Here is a 16,310-nt window from a genome sequence, read left to right on the forward strand (position 1 = left end):
GCCAGCAGAGTTCCTTTTCACTCCTAAGAGAACAGACATTCCGAAAGGCAGGATTCCTGACGTTCACTCTGGTACCCCCTTCCTCTTACCCTTCGAAGCGCTCTGCACACGGAGTTGTACTCGGTGAATGAGGGTGCACAACCGCACTGAGGGAAGCACCTGAGAGGGTGAAAATGCACACAGTGCTCCGCGTACTCACGGTTCAGGTTCCACAGGGACAACAGGCATATCTCTTCTCAGCAAGAATCGGTTCTCAGGCACCGGAGGAATCTCTTCCGGGCGGACCACAGGCTTTTCCCTTTTAGCATTCGCGTCCGCCGACTTTTTTTCATTCGTATCACTCCTTTCAGAATGACTTAGCGAGAACAAACCAAAACACCAATGAGGATATGCAATGCTTCTATTTTATAATAAAGTTAGCGTATAAAATCAGGTAATGAAGTAACAGTAAATGTACTGACAGGTCACAAATCTCAGTGAATTTAGAATCCAATTTTCTCCAGGAAAACGTATGAAGCTTATTCTGATGAAAACTATCAGATAATCAAATGGTCCTAACAGTTTCAAGGATTATATATTTACCAGCAAACATACAAATCTTTAATATGAAATGTGCTATCCCTGGATTTGCTAAGTATCAATTCTTTACAACAAAAACCATCCCTTTTCAACAAAATAAAGTCTGTAGAGTGAGACGTACTTTCCCCAGCCCACAGCGGACCTTTCTGGGTTTGGTTTTGCACTCACCCCTTGGGGCTGGCTGGCTGCCTGGCCCGTGGCTCTTCAGACACGCTCGCTTCCTTCCTTCTCTTCTTGGCCTGCTTCACTTTGGGCCTCCGCCTGTGCTTCCTCCTCCTGCTTCTCTCACGTTCCACTTCACTTTCTGAAGAGGAGTCGGAAGAGGAAGAGGAACTGGAGGAGGAATCCGAGTCTTCTGAATGAGTTGGCTTCTTTCTTTTTTTCTCAAAAACTTTTTAGAAAGATTAACGAAACTATTAGTACTGAATATAAGTGCTTACTATTCAAGGATAAAAGGTATAATTAACAAATCATAAAACATTCTTTATTACTATAACAAATGAAAAACCCCATTTCTTTCAAGTTGACCATACAATCTGCTGGTATGGTTGTCCAGTATCAAAGCCCTTCACCTCATGAAGTCTACCTTCCAGTTGGAACAGACAATAAATCATCGCATAATATGACAAACAGTGTTAAGCCACAAAAGAAAATAAAACAGCGTAAAGGGAATAGGGAGAGTTGTGGAATGGAAATAAACGTGAGCCGAGATCTGAAGGGAGCAAAAAGGCAGTCATGGAGACATCTGAGTGGGGGGACCGACGGAACAGCCAGAACAAAGCTCTCCAGTTGTTGGCATGCTACGCAAAGACCAACATATCTGAAAAGCGATGAATGAGGGGAGGAGGTCAGAAAGACAGCAGAGGGCAGCGGGCTGTCCATCTAGAGTCTTACAGACTTCAGCTCTGGCTGACTGGGGAAAAACCGGAGGGTTCGGAAGAGAAATGACTCAATGCAAAGGATGTTTTAAAAGGGACCACTATGGTTAGTGTTAGAAACAGACTAGAGAGGGCCACACATGAGAAAAAGAGACCAGTTAGAAAGTAAATGTTGTTAAGAAGACTAGAGGACAGTAAGTATAGGGAGATGATGCATAACTAAGAGGCTATTATAGCAACAACCCAGTGTGATGGTTATGGCTGTGTGTCAACTTGGCTGAGCCATGATTCTCAGTGGCTTGACAGTCGTGATGTAACCATCACGGTGCTGCTGTGATCTGCCGTGATCAGCCAATCAGTTTGAAGGGGACTTTTCTCAAGGATGTGGCTCTCATCCACAGTGTGCATACGCGTGGATGTGCATCTCTGTGCAGACATTACGGCAAAGCTCACTGGAGTTCTCTGGATGCTGCCTCTGGCTCACCGTCATCTGACTCAAGGCTCAGGATTTGTGGAGCCAGCAGCCTGCTCCCTGCCCTGCTCTTCATGGTCAGCCCTGCAGCTCTCCGGGTCAGGGGCAGCGGCAGCTTAATGCCTGACTCATGGACTTGGGACTTGCCAGTTTCTACAATCATCTGAGGCATTTCCCTGAGATAAATTCTCCCATATATAAGCACTTGCTGTTGTTTGGTGTTTCTTTTTAATTGATTTCCTTTCCCCCCCTCATTCATGGACATTGTGTTTTACACAATCTTTCATTTACACTGTTTCATATAATCATTCATATACAATGTATTTCAGTCAATTACTATTGCTCTATGTGTAATATTATCCTATCTTTCCAAGTCCCTATTGAATATTAGCTACTCCCTCACTCCCATCCATCTATCCACTGACCTCGGCCAGCCCAGTGATTTCTCTTCTTCCCCATTTTCTCCCCTCTTCCTCCCTCCCCGTTCTGCTTCTCTAGAGAACTCATACTAAGATACTTAGGTAAGAGATAATGCTAACTGCACTCAGGCTGGTAGCAGAGCAAGTTATGAAAACAAGTAAGATCTGACAAGATTTACTGGTGGATTTCATGAAGGATGTGATAGTGGCATCAAAGGCCATGACTAGATGAAGTGCTAGTGTGTGTTTTCCCACAACTGAAATCCAGGAGGCATCGAAAATGAGTCTTCCCACAGCGCAGTATTAGTAGCCTTGCCCCTTCCAGTCCCATAAAGCTCTTACCATCTTTTGTTGACTTGGTGGCAAGTACTCCACAGTCAATAACTCGCACATCTGCATAAGGCCGGCTTGCGGCATCCGTTTTCAGGTTTTCAATTTGCTCGATTACTTCAAAACCAGAAATAACTAGTCCAAAGACAACATGCACCCTGTGACAATAAAAAGGACGAATTCATTCCTTTGGTAATAATTAAGCTACGAGCAGTAAATCAACAAGAATGCTATAAAGGGCATGTTCACAGACCTGAAAACAGAACAATGTGTGCTGGTGTAGACTGTGTGCAGATGCAGGCCGTGTGCTGGTGTAGACCGTGTGCTGGTGTAGACTGTGTGCTGGGGCAGACCGTGTGCTGGGGTATAATGCAACTAAACAGCAAGTAAAACTTGGAATCTACTCTTTAAGAGGAAACAGCACTAGCCTCAGTTTTCTGCTTTTATAAGAGGTCTTAACATAGTGACAATTATGGTGGACTTGGGTGTATTTCAGATAGTCAGGATGGCCCAAGAGAGGGCAGGGTTCAGACTAACGTTCGGGGTGCAGGGGCTTGGGGGGCACGTTATTAGTTGTAATTGACTCAACACTTAACAGCAACAACCACCACCATTCTTGGGTAGAGAGACTGCATTTCATACTGATTAGTCACTGTGACTCTCAGAACACTCAGAATTGCATGGCTGAGAATGCCATGCACAGGCCCAGGTTAGAGACCCCCAACAGTGACATGAGAGGCCCGGAGCCTTCAGAGCACTTGGCTCTCGAGGCTACCACAGAGATGGAGATGGAGACCCCCCTCCATGGTCCTCCCCAGGGCCCACCCTAGTCAGGAAGAGGGTATCCTTACCCATCCAGGTGTGGCGCTGGTTTTGTGGTTCTGTGTGATAAACATCAACACAAAAGGAATGGCAAAACCCAGGTATCCAGGTGAAGAGAGTAGAAGGGTTTAAAACATGGAGAAAACAAAGAAGTAAAGATAAAAATGGGGTAAGTTAAACAAGATATAAAAACCTCAGAAACCACAATAGTAATCATTTACTGGAAAAATCTCAAAATGATAATAAATTTTAAAATCATATCTATTTCTCTCCAATGTCATGAAAATATAAATGTGCTTGTGTATATTAATGTATGTAATAGGCTTGATGGAACTTATTAAAAGAATACTATAAAGAACATAAAATGAATGTACTGATAGTCCTAGTAGTCCTAGTTCTAAAAATTACCAACAAAATACACCCCAAAGAAAAACCTCAAACTTTACCGGGCTAAAGAATAAGAATGAAAAGCACTATTATTTGCACTTTAGACAAAAGTGTGGTCCCATTTGCTCCACACATGTGAGTAAGGTCTGCCTGCCATTCTGGTACTGAGTCAGCCTGTGCCTTGGGGGGGCAGGCAGAAGGCTGTCCAGGTCTCAGTACTGTTCACAGGACTTCCTGACCCTTCTCCTTCACTCAGAGTAAAGCTGCCACTCAGGGCAACTCTGAAAATGCAGTGGAGGTGGGGGGAGCCCTTTCAATATGAAGCATTTCTGACAGCAAAGTGAAGCCATGGTGGATAATATCATAGACACTGTAAATTCTGGTGGTTCTAAAAACATCCAACTGGCTGCTTCTGCAGGCACAAGCCATCAGACAGTCACTGCGGGGTTAAGAGAGTCTAAATTCAAGCCTGTGCACTTACAAAGACCTGCACAATATTTGAATTGCAGTATAAAGAATTCAAAGCAGATAATTGGACTCAAAATTGTATACCACAGGCAGTTTCATGTAGAAGAATGAGAAATAGACATGAGCAAGTGCCTGAATATCAGGCCATTATCAAGGCAGTTATCAGAAGCTCCCACAGAAATGTTTATATTCATTTTAAGACAATTCTAAGACATGTTAAGTCAACAAGACACAATTTAAACATTCACAGCAATATTAAAAAATCATTATTCTGAAAAGAATTACAATGTTAATACTTACATTAAGAACATTCAGTTCTGAAAGAACACTACAGAATTCCATTTTAAAAAATAAAAATTCCAATTTTAGAAGTTCTAGGATTTATAAAGGTAATTTTGAGTTTTAAAACCCCAAGTCTTCAAATTTTCCTTTGAAGACTGGGAAACAAAAACTCAAGCCAATTCTAAAAATTAACTTTAAAAGGCAGTGTGAAGGAGAAAAAAGAAAAAGCCATTCTAGCAAACGAAACTACCAACGAGTAATTTAATTAGTATCCAGAAACTACATTGGACATAAAATAGAAATGTGCTTTTAGGTAGGAACGTGCTTTCTGTAATTATGAAACTTTACCAAAGCACATTAAAAAAAGCAAGAAATTAGTAGATCTACCAGACTGCATTTCTAGTCAATGTGAAGAGTGCTCTAAAGAAGGTCAAAGTCTTCTACATTGTGAGTGATCACTCTCAAATACGTTGCAGTGACAATAATGAATGGATCCCTGATTAGATATGATCCTTTTCCTTTCCCGATCATTTCTTTCACATATCTACTAGATCTCCTGATCCTGGGGGAAATCCTGCAGATCTTTCTAAAACACACAGAACCCAACACAATCCACATTCTGGCTAACAGCATAGAAACCATTTCATGGCAAACATCTGGACATTTCAAATCTTTGGAGTTCATGGAGAAACAATTCTAGCCAGTGCAATGATATAGCAACATTATACCTAAAATTCAATTTGAAAATGGATTAACTATCTTCATGATAGATTCATGTTTTGTTAGTTCAAATATAAATTAAAGCACAAACTTAGTCTTTTATTACAGAAGTGAGAAAAACAAATGAAGACAGGAGCAACTTTCTTTCAAGACAATTTTCAGCTGGAACTTTGTGCCTAAATTGGTACAAATCAAGAAACCCCTTGCATGCATCTGCAATTCAGGATGCAGAAATGCAAATTTGTATTTTAATTGGTTAGACTATATATTGAGCACAATGATATGGAATATATCTTAACAACAACAAAGTCTTTGGATTCTTGGGCTACTTTCCAAGAAGAGAAAATTCAATGTAAAGCAGGCTTTCCAGGCTGGCACTGGCTGACATAGAGGACATCAGCTAAATGGGGTTACAAAAGGACGGAGGGGGTGACATGCTCAGGGCAAGCTATTCCATTCTACTAAAAGGGGCAGAGATTTTAAACCATCAACTCTGAAATGTATTAAACTTTCAGAACTACTTGGTGTTTAGAAATCAGTGCAGTGTTCGGTAAGTTAAGAAAGCTAGAGACTACCATCGAGGTCCAGGTTTATACATGCTTATGAAATGATAATGGAGTAATAGCTACAAAGAACAGCTCACATTGTAAGAACCTTTCAGCATTTCCACACATCCATTTATTCTGTCATCTGAAACAAACAGTGGGTTTCCAGGGGGTTTGAGTGTGTTTTAAAAACAAATGGGCAAAGGGTCATCTATATCTTGTAAATTCTAGAATTGTTACAGAAAACCAAAAACAAACCTAAAAGCTAAATTTTTATACAGGTATCAAAGAAGTTCTTGATCTTACACAAAAATAGTTCTGCCCTGATATGAGCTAATAAACTATTATGTAAACTGCAACTCCATCCTCCACCCCCCACTGACGTGTAGAAACGTGGTAAACCAAGTGACTAAAATAATAAAACACACTTGTTTTACATGGATTGCTGCAACCAAAAAGTTGGTGGTTTGTTTTTTTTTTTAAATGGATAAATGCATATAACAACAAGATTAAAGATAAAGTCAAAGAAAGAAAGAGAGAGCCTTAGAGTAATGAGACATTACCTTTGGAGCGCACGGTGTAACACTCTTTCTGTAAATTTTACACAAAAATGGCAAGAAATAAATTGTAATACACTTTTAAGACAAGACTGCATCTATGTTTTAATAGCAATATAACTTTGAAAATAAATCGTTTCAAGTTTTATGTAAAACAAGAAAGCTCTTTAAAATGGAGGGCTCTAAATTTTCTTTCCCATAGGACACATATGCAGAGGTGAGTTAGGCTTATGCAAAGCACCTTGCAGAAGTAGAAATCTGCTCAGATCCTTAGTATTTTAATACTGGAGTAACAATAATAACTATCAACAAATTACTTTTCCTTTCACAAATCTCTGAAATTAACTAAGACAATAATTATCTTTTTAAAAGAGAATAATATATACTGAGTATATACTTAAAATACAAAAAGTTGAATGTCCCTGGGTAATTTCTACAGGAAATTACTATTGGAAAAATTTGAGTGGAAAAATAAGTGAAAGTTCAAAACAAACATAAATTCTAGGATGTTTTTATTAATTCACCACAAAAAGTTGAAGAATGTTTTATGCTTCCACATTTGCAATCTCTTTTTGTTGTTGTTGTTGTTGTTGTTCTGGTCACATATCAGAAGAGGCCACTAACTGAATAATCAGCAAATGTCTGGACTGCAGTTACTAGTCACTGCTGTTAAATACACTTTGTTGTTCGTTGCTAAGTCACTGAAAATAATAGTCACTAAAAAAATATGTCAAAATTATAAAGCAGCATTACTAGAATTTTAGACTGTCTCAGAGGATAAAAAAGCAAGAGAAATGAAAGTAGAAGAGTATGCTTCAAATTAGGTCACAGGACTGACTTTCCTGTATTCTCTCTAACTTTGCCCATTACAAAAATATATGTTTTTCGAAGACAGACTATCTGGTCAACTTTAACTACTTTAAATCTTCAACATATTTATTACCACTCATACCCAAAGCCATAGTATACAATAGACAAGAAACTCTCAAAATTCTTTATGAAGGTTCAGCACATAGTAAGTCATAAAATTATTTTTAAAAAACAAGCTTTAATTTTGACATATGAATTATTATAAAAAAGATGTTATTTCAAATAATCTGGATTTTTCAAGAAATGTGGAAAAAAATACGTGACTCTAGGTCTAAAGTAGTATGGACGAGGGAACGAATGAGAATCTCATTCTCTAATCTTTTAATAGGACAATTTTCCCTTAAACTCCTGAAACTCACAAATCCTTCATGGAAGGGGAACCAAATGTACAGAGTTGATTAAGAAAGGGCAACAGAAGCTAACTATGCCCCTTTTCAACGCTTGACCAATGGGTTCCAAAGGCCAAAGAAAGGCACTTTCTAAAATTCTGCACAAAGTTTAATCTACTATACACTAAAAACTCAAACTCACTACATTGAGTTGGTGCTTACTGGAGGGACCCTCCACTGGGTTTTGCTTGTTTTACTTAATTATCTTTTATTGACTGAATTCAGAAGTTATAATAAGCATAGATTCTCTCCTTTGTCAACCCATTCTTGCTAGAAATTAGTCTTCTTCAAAAACACACTCTTCATTTCATCAGTTTATCTTTAGAAGGTCTGTTTTCTATTCCATTTGTTTCTACTCTGATTTTATTGTTTCCTGTCTTCTGTTTACTAGCATTCTGAGGCTGTAAACAGCAACAGAGGAGATGCCCATCCTTACCCTGAGAGCTGCTGGGTGATAAAAAAAAACACAAGAGAAGCACAGCCTCTGGGGTAGCAGCTCAGCTCCCTACAGACTAAATCATCAGCGCGCCTCACCAAATGCTACTAGGTACAAAATTTCTTCCAGGTTATTAACACATATGTCACATAAACACTAAATAATATTAAAACTGGATATTAGAGACGACACTTGCTATTCAGAAATACTGGGTTTACCGTTAAGCTTTATAAGCACTGTTGTATTCACCAAAAAAATTCTTAAAAACTAGCCTATGAAGGTGCTGCTCCCTAAAAAAGGAAGGAATCAAGCTAGAACTCTTCAGGTTATTAACATTTCCCAGCATTCCTCCTCATACAAATTCATGAGCAGCTGGAAGACAAAGGCATTCTCATTCTCATCTACTTTACAAACCAAAATGCCAATGTTGCTTCCTCATCTCTTTTTTTCAATGTAGCTTTGTAAACTCCTTAAAAACAGGCTTCCCCCCTCAGTTCCCCTGGCTCTTCTACTCTGTAAATATCAGCACCCCTTTGCCTACTCAAGTCTGATTCTTACATGTCACAGAAACACTCTAGAAACTTACTCCTTCATCCACGACGCACCTGGACTTTTAATATACAACAATTCTTACTTAAGAGTTCAGTTTGGCTTTTCTGTATTGTCTTGGTTTTTCTTATATTTCCATAATTGTAACATCAATGACCAATGATGGTGACCAGTGACACCCACTGTTCTCCAAATCACTACAGCCTCTCCTGTTGTGCCACAGGGTCGGAAAAGATTAAGAGCCAGCGGACGGCAGTGCCAGTGCACACACTGAGGAGGCCAGCCAGGCCGAAGTTCTAATAGCAGCTGATGCTGCCTCTGCTTCAGGCAGGAAGGGCTCATGTCTTCTGTAACTGCCTTCAGACAGCTGAAAATCATGCTACTATCCCATTTCCTTTAGGCAAGGCAATGTTTACATAAAAAATCATTCCATGTACTTTCTTCTTTTATATTATTATACTTTCTTCTTTTTTTTCCAAGTAGTTGGGTATTTTTAGAATTTTTTATTCCATAATTTGTTATCATTATTATACAACGTTATCATTATTATACATTGTTATCATTATTTACAACGTTCAAATACATTGTTTTATTATTATTATTTTTTATTTTAATGTATACTTTCTTCTTTTATTTATTTTTAATTTTTTTTTTTAAACTGGGGCATAAAAATGTACCCAATACATTGAATGCTAGCAAGATAGCAAAAAGAAAACCTACTGGCAATTATTTTATGGTCAAGTCCACAGTAAATCAGACTTTTTTTTTTTAATTTTTAATTTTATTATTTTTTGTGCGTGTACCGTCAAATTGGATCTGACTGGTACAGAAGGAGACGGCCCCTCCTTCTCCAGCAGAGCATCTGGTGGACTCAAACCATGTACCTTTGGGATTGTAGTGCAGCTTCTTGCCACTAGGCCACCAGAGCTCCCTTGACTTTCTTCTTTTTAAATCCACACTTTTAGACTAAAATATTGACTTTATCTTTGAAAGTAGAGATAACCACTCAAGCTCACTACTGTGGAGCTGAATCCAATTGAGAGGGCGTGACTCTCCCTGAATGACCACAGAGGAAAACAGACAGTCACATAATCCTCCCATGAAGCAGCTTGCTGTTATGTTCCTTCAAGTCAAGTATGACTCACGGCGACCCTGACAGACCTGAAACCTGCCCCATCCTATGCTAGCCTCACCAGCTCTAATATACTTAACCCTATCGTTGCGGTCAGTATGTCAATCCATCTCCCTAAGGTCTTCCTCTCTTAACGCTGACCCTCCACCTTTCCAAGCATGACATCCTTTTCCAAGAACTTGACCCTCCCCACAACATGCTCCCAGATATAGAGAAGCAGTGGGTTTGAACTAACGATTTCCTAGTTAAAAGCTGAACATTTAACCACTGCACCACCAGGGCTCCTGAAAATAGCATTAGATTATTCATAAATAGAAGTGGAAAGGTGAAGTCTTAACTCAAGATAAAAAGGAAGCAAAACAAAAGTGTAGGCTTCCTGACAACCAGTGCAATACAATATCCTACAGTACAATTAATATAAAGCTACCTACCTAATATCTTAACAGCTATTTTCTCTAGAATCTTCCTTAATCAACACAGAGGCAATAAAAATTAGAAACAGAATTAACAGACAGACTATTATTACTAACAGCCGAAAAGAAATTTCCCGCTAATATCATCCTGGTAGTTCTTGATGCTTTTAATATTAAAATATATGCAGAATGACATGGTTATTTTTTTTGTACAGAACTTACTAGCGATCAATACTCTCAGTAAAATATATGTAACTTGGACTTTACAAATTCTCTGTCTTGTAGAGAACAGAACCTAAAGACCAGAAAAGACAGATCAGATGACCTCTTGACCCATTTCCACTTATGATTTTATAATTCTATGTTTTTTATTGTAGTTTCTTCTTCCTACATACTGGCTTAGAAAATATTAGAAAGGAGAAAATAATTAAACATTTAGCTAAGTTGGTACCTCTGGTCCCAAGTCAGTAAGTGCCTTTAAAAAGGCTTCAAAGTGGACAAAGCGCTGTTTCCTCAGCGAGTCACTGGGAAATAGTTTACACATCTATCAATTCTTGTACACTGCTTGAACAGTACTATTTTAAAACAATCTATTTTCCTCCATATGTTGTTGTTAGGTGCTGCTGATTCGAGAACGACTCAGAACAACCCTATCAACAGTGGATCTGAACCCTGTTCTATCCTGTGCCATCTTCACACTTCCAGACACACTAGAGCCCATTGCAGCAGACACTGTGTCAATCCACCTAGCCGAGGGTCTTCCTCTCCTCTGCCACCCTTCCCAGCATCATGTCCTTCTCCAAAGAATAGTCCCTCCTACCAACATGCTAGTATGTTAAGCACGTGAGGTGAAATTTCATCATCCTTGCCTCCAAAGAGCACTCAGCTGCACCCTCTCCAAGACACATTTATTCGTTCTTTTGGCAGTCCATGGACCGTTCAGTGTTCTTCTCCAACACCACAACTCAATTCTTCCATATAGGCCCCCAAAACAAAACCATTGTTACTAATACATTCGATCTAAGAAGTTGTAATAAGTATAAATAGCTTATATAGAAAAAATACGAATATCATTCTAATAATTATTCTAGCCAAAGGAGAAAATATTTCTAAAATTTTATATTTCATAAACATGATATCTACCTTATGAGGGGGAGTTTTAAGTATATAAATAATAGACTACATTTAATGTACAAAGTACAAAATCAAAAGTAAAAAGAATTCATTGATATTAAAAATACCACGTTTACTCTTTAGGTGCTGCAAAATCACAAATTTACAGCATTAAATTATAGTTTTAAATTTTATCCCTTTGTTTAAGCATCTCAATTGGTATTCTGTCAATTCCTAGAGCCTTGTTTCTCAAATATAGTGTATTAAAGTCCTTTCTAAGCCTAGAAAACAAGCACTTGAAAAGCCGTTCTTAGCATTTTCCGTCCATTCTTAACACATTTTCTTTTTCAGATTCCAGAACTGCTGGGTGAGTCAACAGCAGGAAGCCAAGCAGTCAAGGTCCTAACTTTACCACTTAGCACCACTTTCTGTGGTTGCATACGCAACTTTTAAACAACACATTACACTTTACTATTTCCAACTCCAACAGGATTTTTGAAGATCTGAAGAACTGTCTTTTGGGGGCACTAAGTCTGTTTTACCTATCCTATGTTTGTTTAGAAACATAAACATTTGTTGGATTTTATCTTATAACCCATGGGAACTGATAACTTTAAAAAACCAGCACAGAGAATGCATCTCCAAAAAGCAAAACAAGCTCCTGTAAGAGCACAACTGTCTCAACAGGTTCCTGAGGCTGCAAAGACACTAGGTTCTTTCAAGAAGCCATTGATGGGCTCCAATCAGACAACATCTGGTTAGCAGTCCAAAGTTTAACGCAGTATTATGGTATTAGGGCTTCCAGAGAAAGTACACAGGCACCAAAAAGACTATTAAGAACAACATCAGCGTTCCCATGTGTGCAAAAACACTCAGTGGCATCCAAGACTGCCCTTAAGTTCCTTTCCAAAAGTAAACTTCAAACTTTAGAAACTTTTCCTCCAATCAAAAGTTCATAGTGATTTTAGTGCCATCTACACTTAATTATAAAGCCAAACCAAAACCAAACCCCCTGTCATGGAGTCAGTTCCAATTTATGATGAGCTTCAACCAAGTTCCAAGGATGTAAATCTTGCAGGTGGAGAATGCCCATCTTTACCTGCGAAGCAGCTGGTGGATTCAAACCACCAACCTTTTCATTAGCAGTCCAATAAATGTTCTATGTCACTTGTTGCTGTGTGCCATCAAGTCAGAAGTGACCCATAGCTGATCCTCCAGAGGGTTTTCAGTGGCTGTAAACCGCATGGGAGAAGACAGCTCATCTTCCTCCCAAGAGCAGCTGGTGGATTCAAACCATGCGCCTTTAGATTGACAGCACAGCTCCTTATCACTAGGCTACTAGAGTCCCTAGGGTCTATAATAATAAAACCAGTCGGAAATTTTTAATCCTAACTTATTGGTGTAAAAATTTTGTTTTTAGCATTCTGATAGTATTCCAATATAAATTTATGTCATGATGTTGTTATAAACTGTCAAGTCAGAACCGACCCATAGTTGACCCTTCAGCAGGTTTTCAGAGGCAGTAAACTGCACAGAAGGAGACTGCCGATCTGTCTCCTGCAGAGCAGCTGGTGGATTTGAACGCTCTGCCTTCAGGTTGGCAGCATAGCTCCTTACTAGTAGGCCTCTATTATCTCATGTAGAAAGCAAGCAAAGGCCTTAAATTTTATTTCCTACTAAACAAGCCTAAAAAGATTTATCCAAGTACAAAATAACAACAACAACCCCAAAATATTTTAACAGTTTTAAAGGGAACATTTCATATACTAGATTCTAATTAATGTATGTAAATTACTAGTTTTATCTAACATCATAAAAACAAGCTAATTTATATGTAATACTGGCAAGTTATATATGCTCAAAATAATACTGATTACCATGATATAAATTTTAAATATGCTTACATAAGAGAGATAATTGAGTAATTAAAGCAATTTAATAATTAAAGAAAATCTAATCATTAAAGAAACTTTAGAGCCCTCAGACAGTAGCTTCTTGATCAATGAATCATTAATTTATCATGTCCACAGTTCAGATAAGCTTAAAAATGGAAATTTCTTTAACCAAAGAGTAAGAAGTTTGTATATTAAGTGACCAGAAGTATTTTCAAAACAATTCACTCATCTTGTTTTTGGTCCTTAAAAATAGAAAAATATTGTAGTAAAGATTTAATTAACCAAATACTAAAAATAGAAAAACACTGTAGTGAAGAGTAATTAATCAAATACTCCAGGGGTTCAAAAGAAAATCTAGGAAAACAACTATCTTAGGTCTTCCTTTTTCCCCTCTGTAACTTCAAACATCTTCTATCAGGCTTTCCATTTTTAGGACATTCTTTAGAACAGAATGGCCCTTATCTGAACTTAACAGATCAGATTGGAAATTAAATTTTTGGAAAAATTTACGATTTTTTAAAAAAAAATATGAACAATTTACTCCTTTTAAAGACAGGGAAGCGCCATTCATACTCCTCCATTCAGAAAGATGACAAAGAAATCTTTTTTCAGAATAAACCATGAATAAATATTTCTTCAGCATATACAGTACAAATGCACAGCTCTACTTTCGAATCAAGAGTATAACACCTCATGCAGGTCAAGAACCTTTTACATTCATACTACAAGACTATGATGAAAACGGGATTCTGAGTAGCTAAGGGTATAGAAAAGTATGCCAAAGGCTTATCCAGAACTTTTACATAAGAAATAGTAAGATTTTGGAGGGGTGGGCATGCATGAATGCTAAAGCAGTTTGTCTTTCAAAAGTAATTTTAGTATTCTGAAGTTTATTAGGCAATAATTTCATTATAAACTTGGGTAGAGACTATAGCAACATTGGGTGAATTAGGAATAGACACCTCAGAGTCTGAGTGTTTTAAAGTGCTGGCTTAATAGTAAATCTTTTCTTTCTAGAAAATAATGGTATCTCTCTCAAACTGGCTTCTTAGAAGCAACAGTAAGAGGAAAAAAATAGAATGACCATCGAATAATTAATTCAAACCAACTGCTTTCCAAGCCAGCAATACATCTAAGCATAGGCTATATGTTTAAACATTCATCCATCGATAGTTTTCACCCTAATATATAAACTGAACCCCCAAATTTGGCAACACCTAAAGCCAATTTATTTGTCTGAGATGACAATTTATTTTGAAAATAATGTCTACCTTCACGCTCTATCTTTCAAGTCTCATTCTTCAAATCCAGGGTATACGGTGAACAATGAAACAGCTCCAGTGAGAGCTTATCAGCTAAACTGACACTAAAACGTGATAATAAAAATCCAAGGCTACTTTCTAGCATTAAACTTAGTTTTGTTATCTTCGTTAATCCCATCTTTCTCATGAATAGCGCTTCTCTGTTGAAGAAAAGCTTAGTTCTGAGTCATGCCTACTCACATGAAAAACTGGGAACCATTGGTATGTTTCCCTCGATTTGCCATTGATAAAAGGAACGCTCTGTCATGTTTGAGAATAAAGTTTTCATCTGTTTGAAGAAAAAACAAATTTGTCAGACTCCAGTAACAAGCCACTTTTAAAGTGTAGTGTTCACAAGTAATAAAACAGAAAGCAAGGGATGAAATTCCTCTTCTGGTCAGTACAGATACTTGACTGAATACTTAGAAAAAAAAATTAAAACTAATCAAATCACAAAAGCATAAAAAGACCAAGTAATACTAATTAAAGCCTTGAGAAAAAGAACATATATTTAATACTTTATACAAACAGCCTTAGAACAGTCACTTTTAAACGGCAATTTGGTTAATTTAATCTATTAGCTTTCGGGGAAAACTAGGATATCCTTTTTATAAAAAAACAAAACAAAACAACAAAAACTGTAGTAATGCTCATTTCCTGCCATTTTCCAATTATCCTGCCTAATGTACTATGTACGCAAAGGGTTTACTAATCCTCTTAACGTGCTTCAACTTTCTTTCTGTATAAAAAACTCACTGATGAACTCTTTGGAAGCTGGACCATGGGAGCAGAAATCACTTCTTTATGGGGCCTTGCTTAAGTTAATGGAGTGTTTTTTCAATCAACAAGTTAACAAAGTTAGACATGGAAGAAAGCCCTACAGAAACAAAACTTTATATGGCAGAGTAATGTTTTAAGATACACAGGTATCTGCCACAAGAAACCATCACATTAAAGTGGCCTGCACATAGAAAAAAAAAAAAAAAAAAAATAAAGTGGCCTGCACAAGTTCAATACCACAGTGCTGTCAAAGTCAGTGTCAGCATCAGGATGAGAGGAGTCAGTGCTGACTCTCAGCCTGAGTCAGGACAAGAGTGAGTGGGCAGGCCAGGAGGAGGGGCTAGGTCAGTTTCAGGGTAAGTGTTAAGAGTCAAATTCAGTGTCATGAGGGTCTTTGGATAGGGAGGGTAAGGATGAAGCATAGGGGAAAAATAAAGGAAAAATAAAGTGACTTGCAGCATTAGTGTCAAATGGCTACAAGCTAATGGAGTCAGCTAAATAGCTGTTTCCTATAAGCACAAAAGGGAAAATCTTAAAGGTTACAGATCACTTAGGAGAAATGCACTGAAAATGAACTTAAACTTCCTTTTAACATTCATACAAACAAATCTTTCTTTAAAACAAACAGAAACATAGAAAACTTTGAAAAATAATTACCTTGGGAACAGGCTTCTGAAAAAGAGTAGTAATCCATTTCCCCCAAAAGAAATATAAAAGACTATTATAACACTGAAGCCATTTAAGTGTTAAAATCTAGAAATATTGAATCCTATTATAAATCTCTGCAACTGACTTTTCTAAGGCTTTTGGGGCAAGTGCAATAGTTAGATATATGCAAATGCTACAACTGTAGGAATAAAAGATAATCATTTATTTCTACTATATAAAAGAAAGCATACAAACCTTTGAGAAAGGAGGAAATACCAATTTTTATTCAAACAATCGCCTTGTTGTAGGAAAAAAAACCCAACAA

At 37.6% G+C, this 16,310-nt stretch overlaps 1 protein-coding gene across 1 annotated transcript in view; it reads right to left on the minus strand.

Annotated features, from left to right (window-relative positions):
* The window catches only part of NKTR (natural killer cell triggering receptor), a 43,485-nt gene that overhangs the window by 14,015 nt on the left and 13,160 nt on the right, over positions 1 to 16,310 (minus strand). Inside the window, 5 exon segments of the mRNA XM_006892986.1 lie at positions 200 to 355; positions 748 to 970; positions 2,691 to 2,836; positions 3,530 to 3,559; positions 14,759 to 14,846. Of these exon segments, the coding sequence (XP_006893048.1) occupies positions 200 to 355; positions 748 to 970; positions 2,691 to 2,836; positions 3,530 to 3,559; positions 14,759 to 14,846 (643 nt within the window).

Source organism: Elephantulus edwardii, unplaced genomic scaffold (assembly GCF_000299155.1).
Source record: "Elephantulus edwardii isolate Elephantulus edwardi_28Jun2011 unplaced genomic scaffold, EleEdw1.0 scaffold00121, whole genome shotgun sequence".
Lineage (NCBI taxonomy): Eukaryota > Metazoa > Chordata > Mammalia > Macroscelidea > Macroscelididae > Elephantulus > Elephantulus edwardii.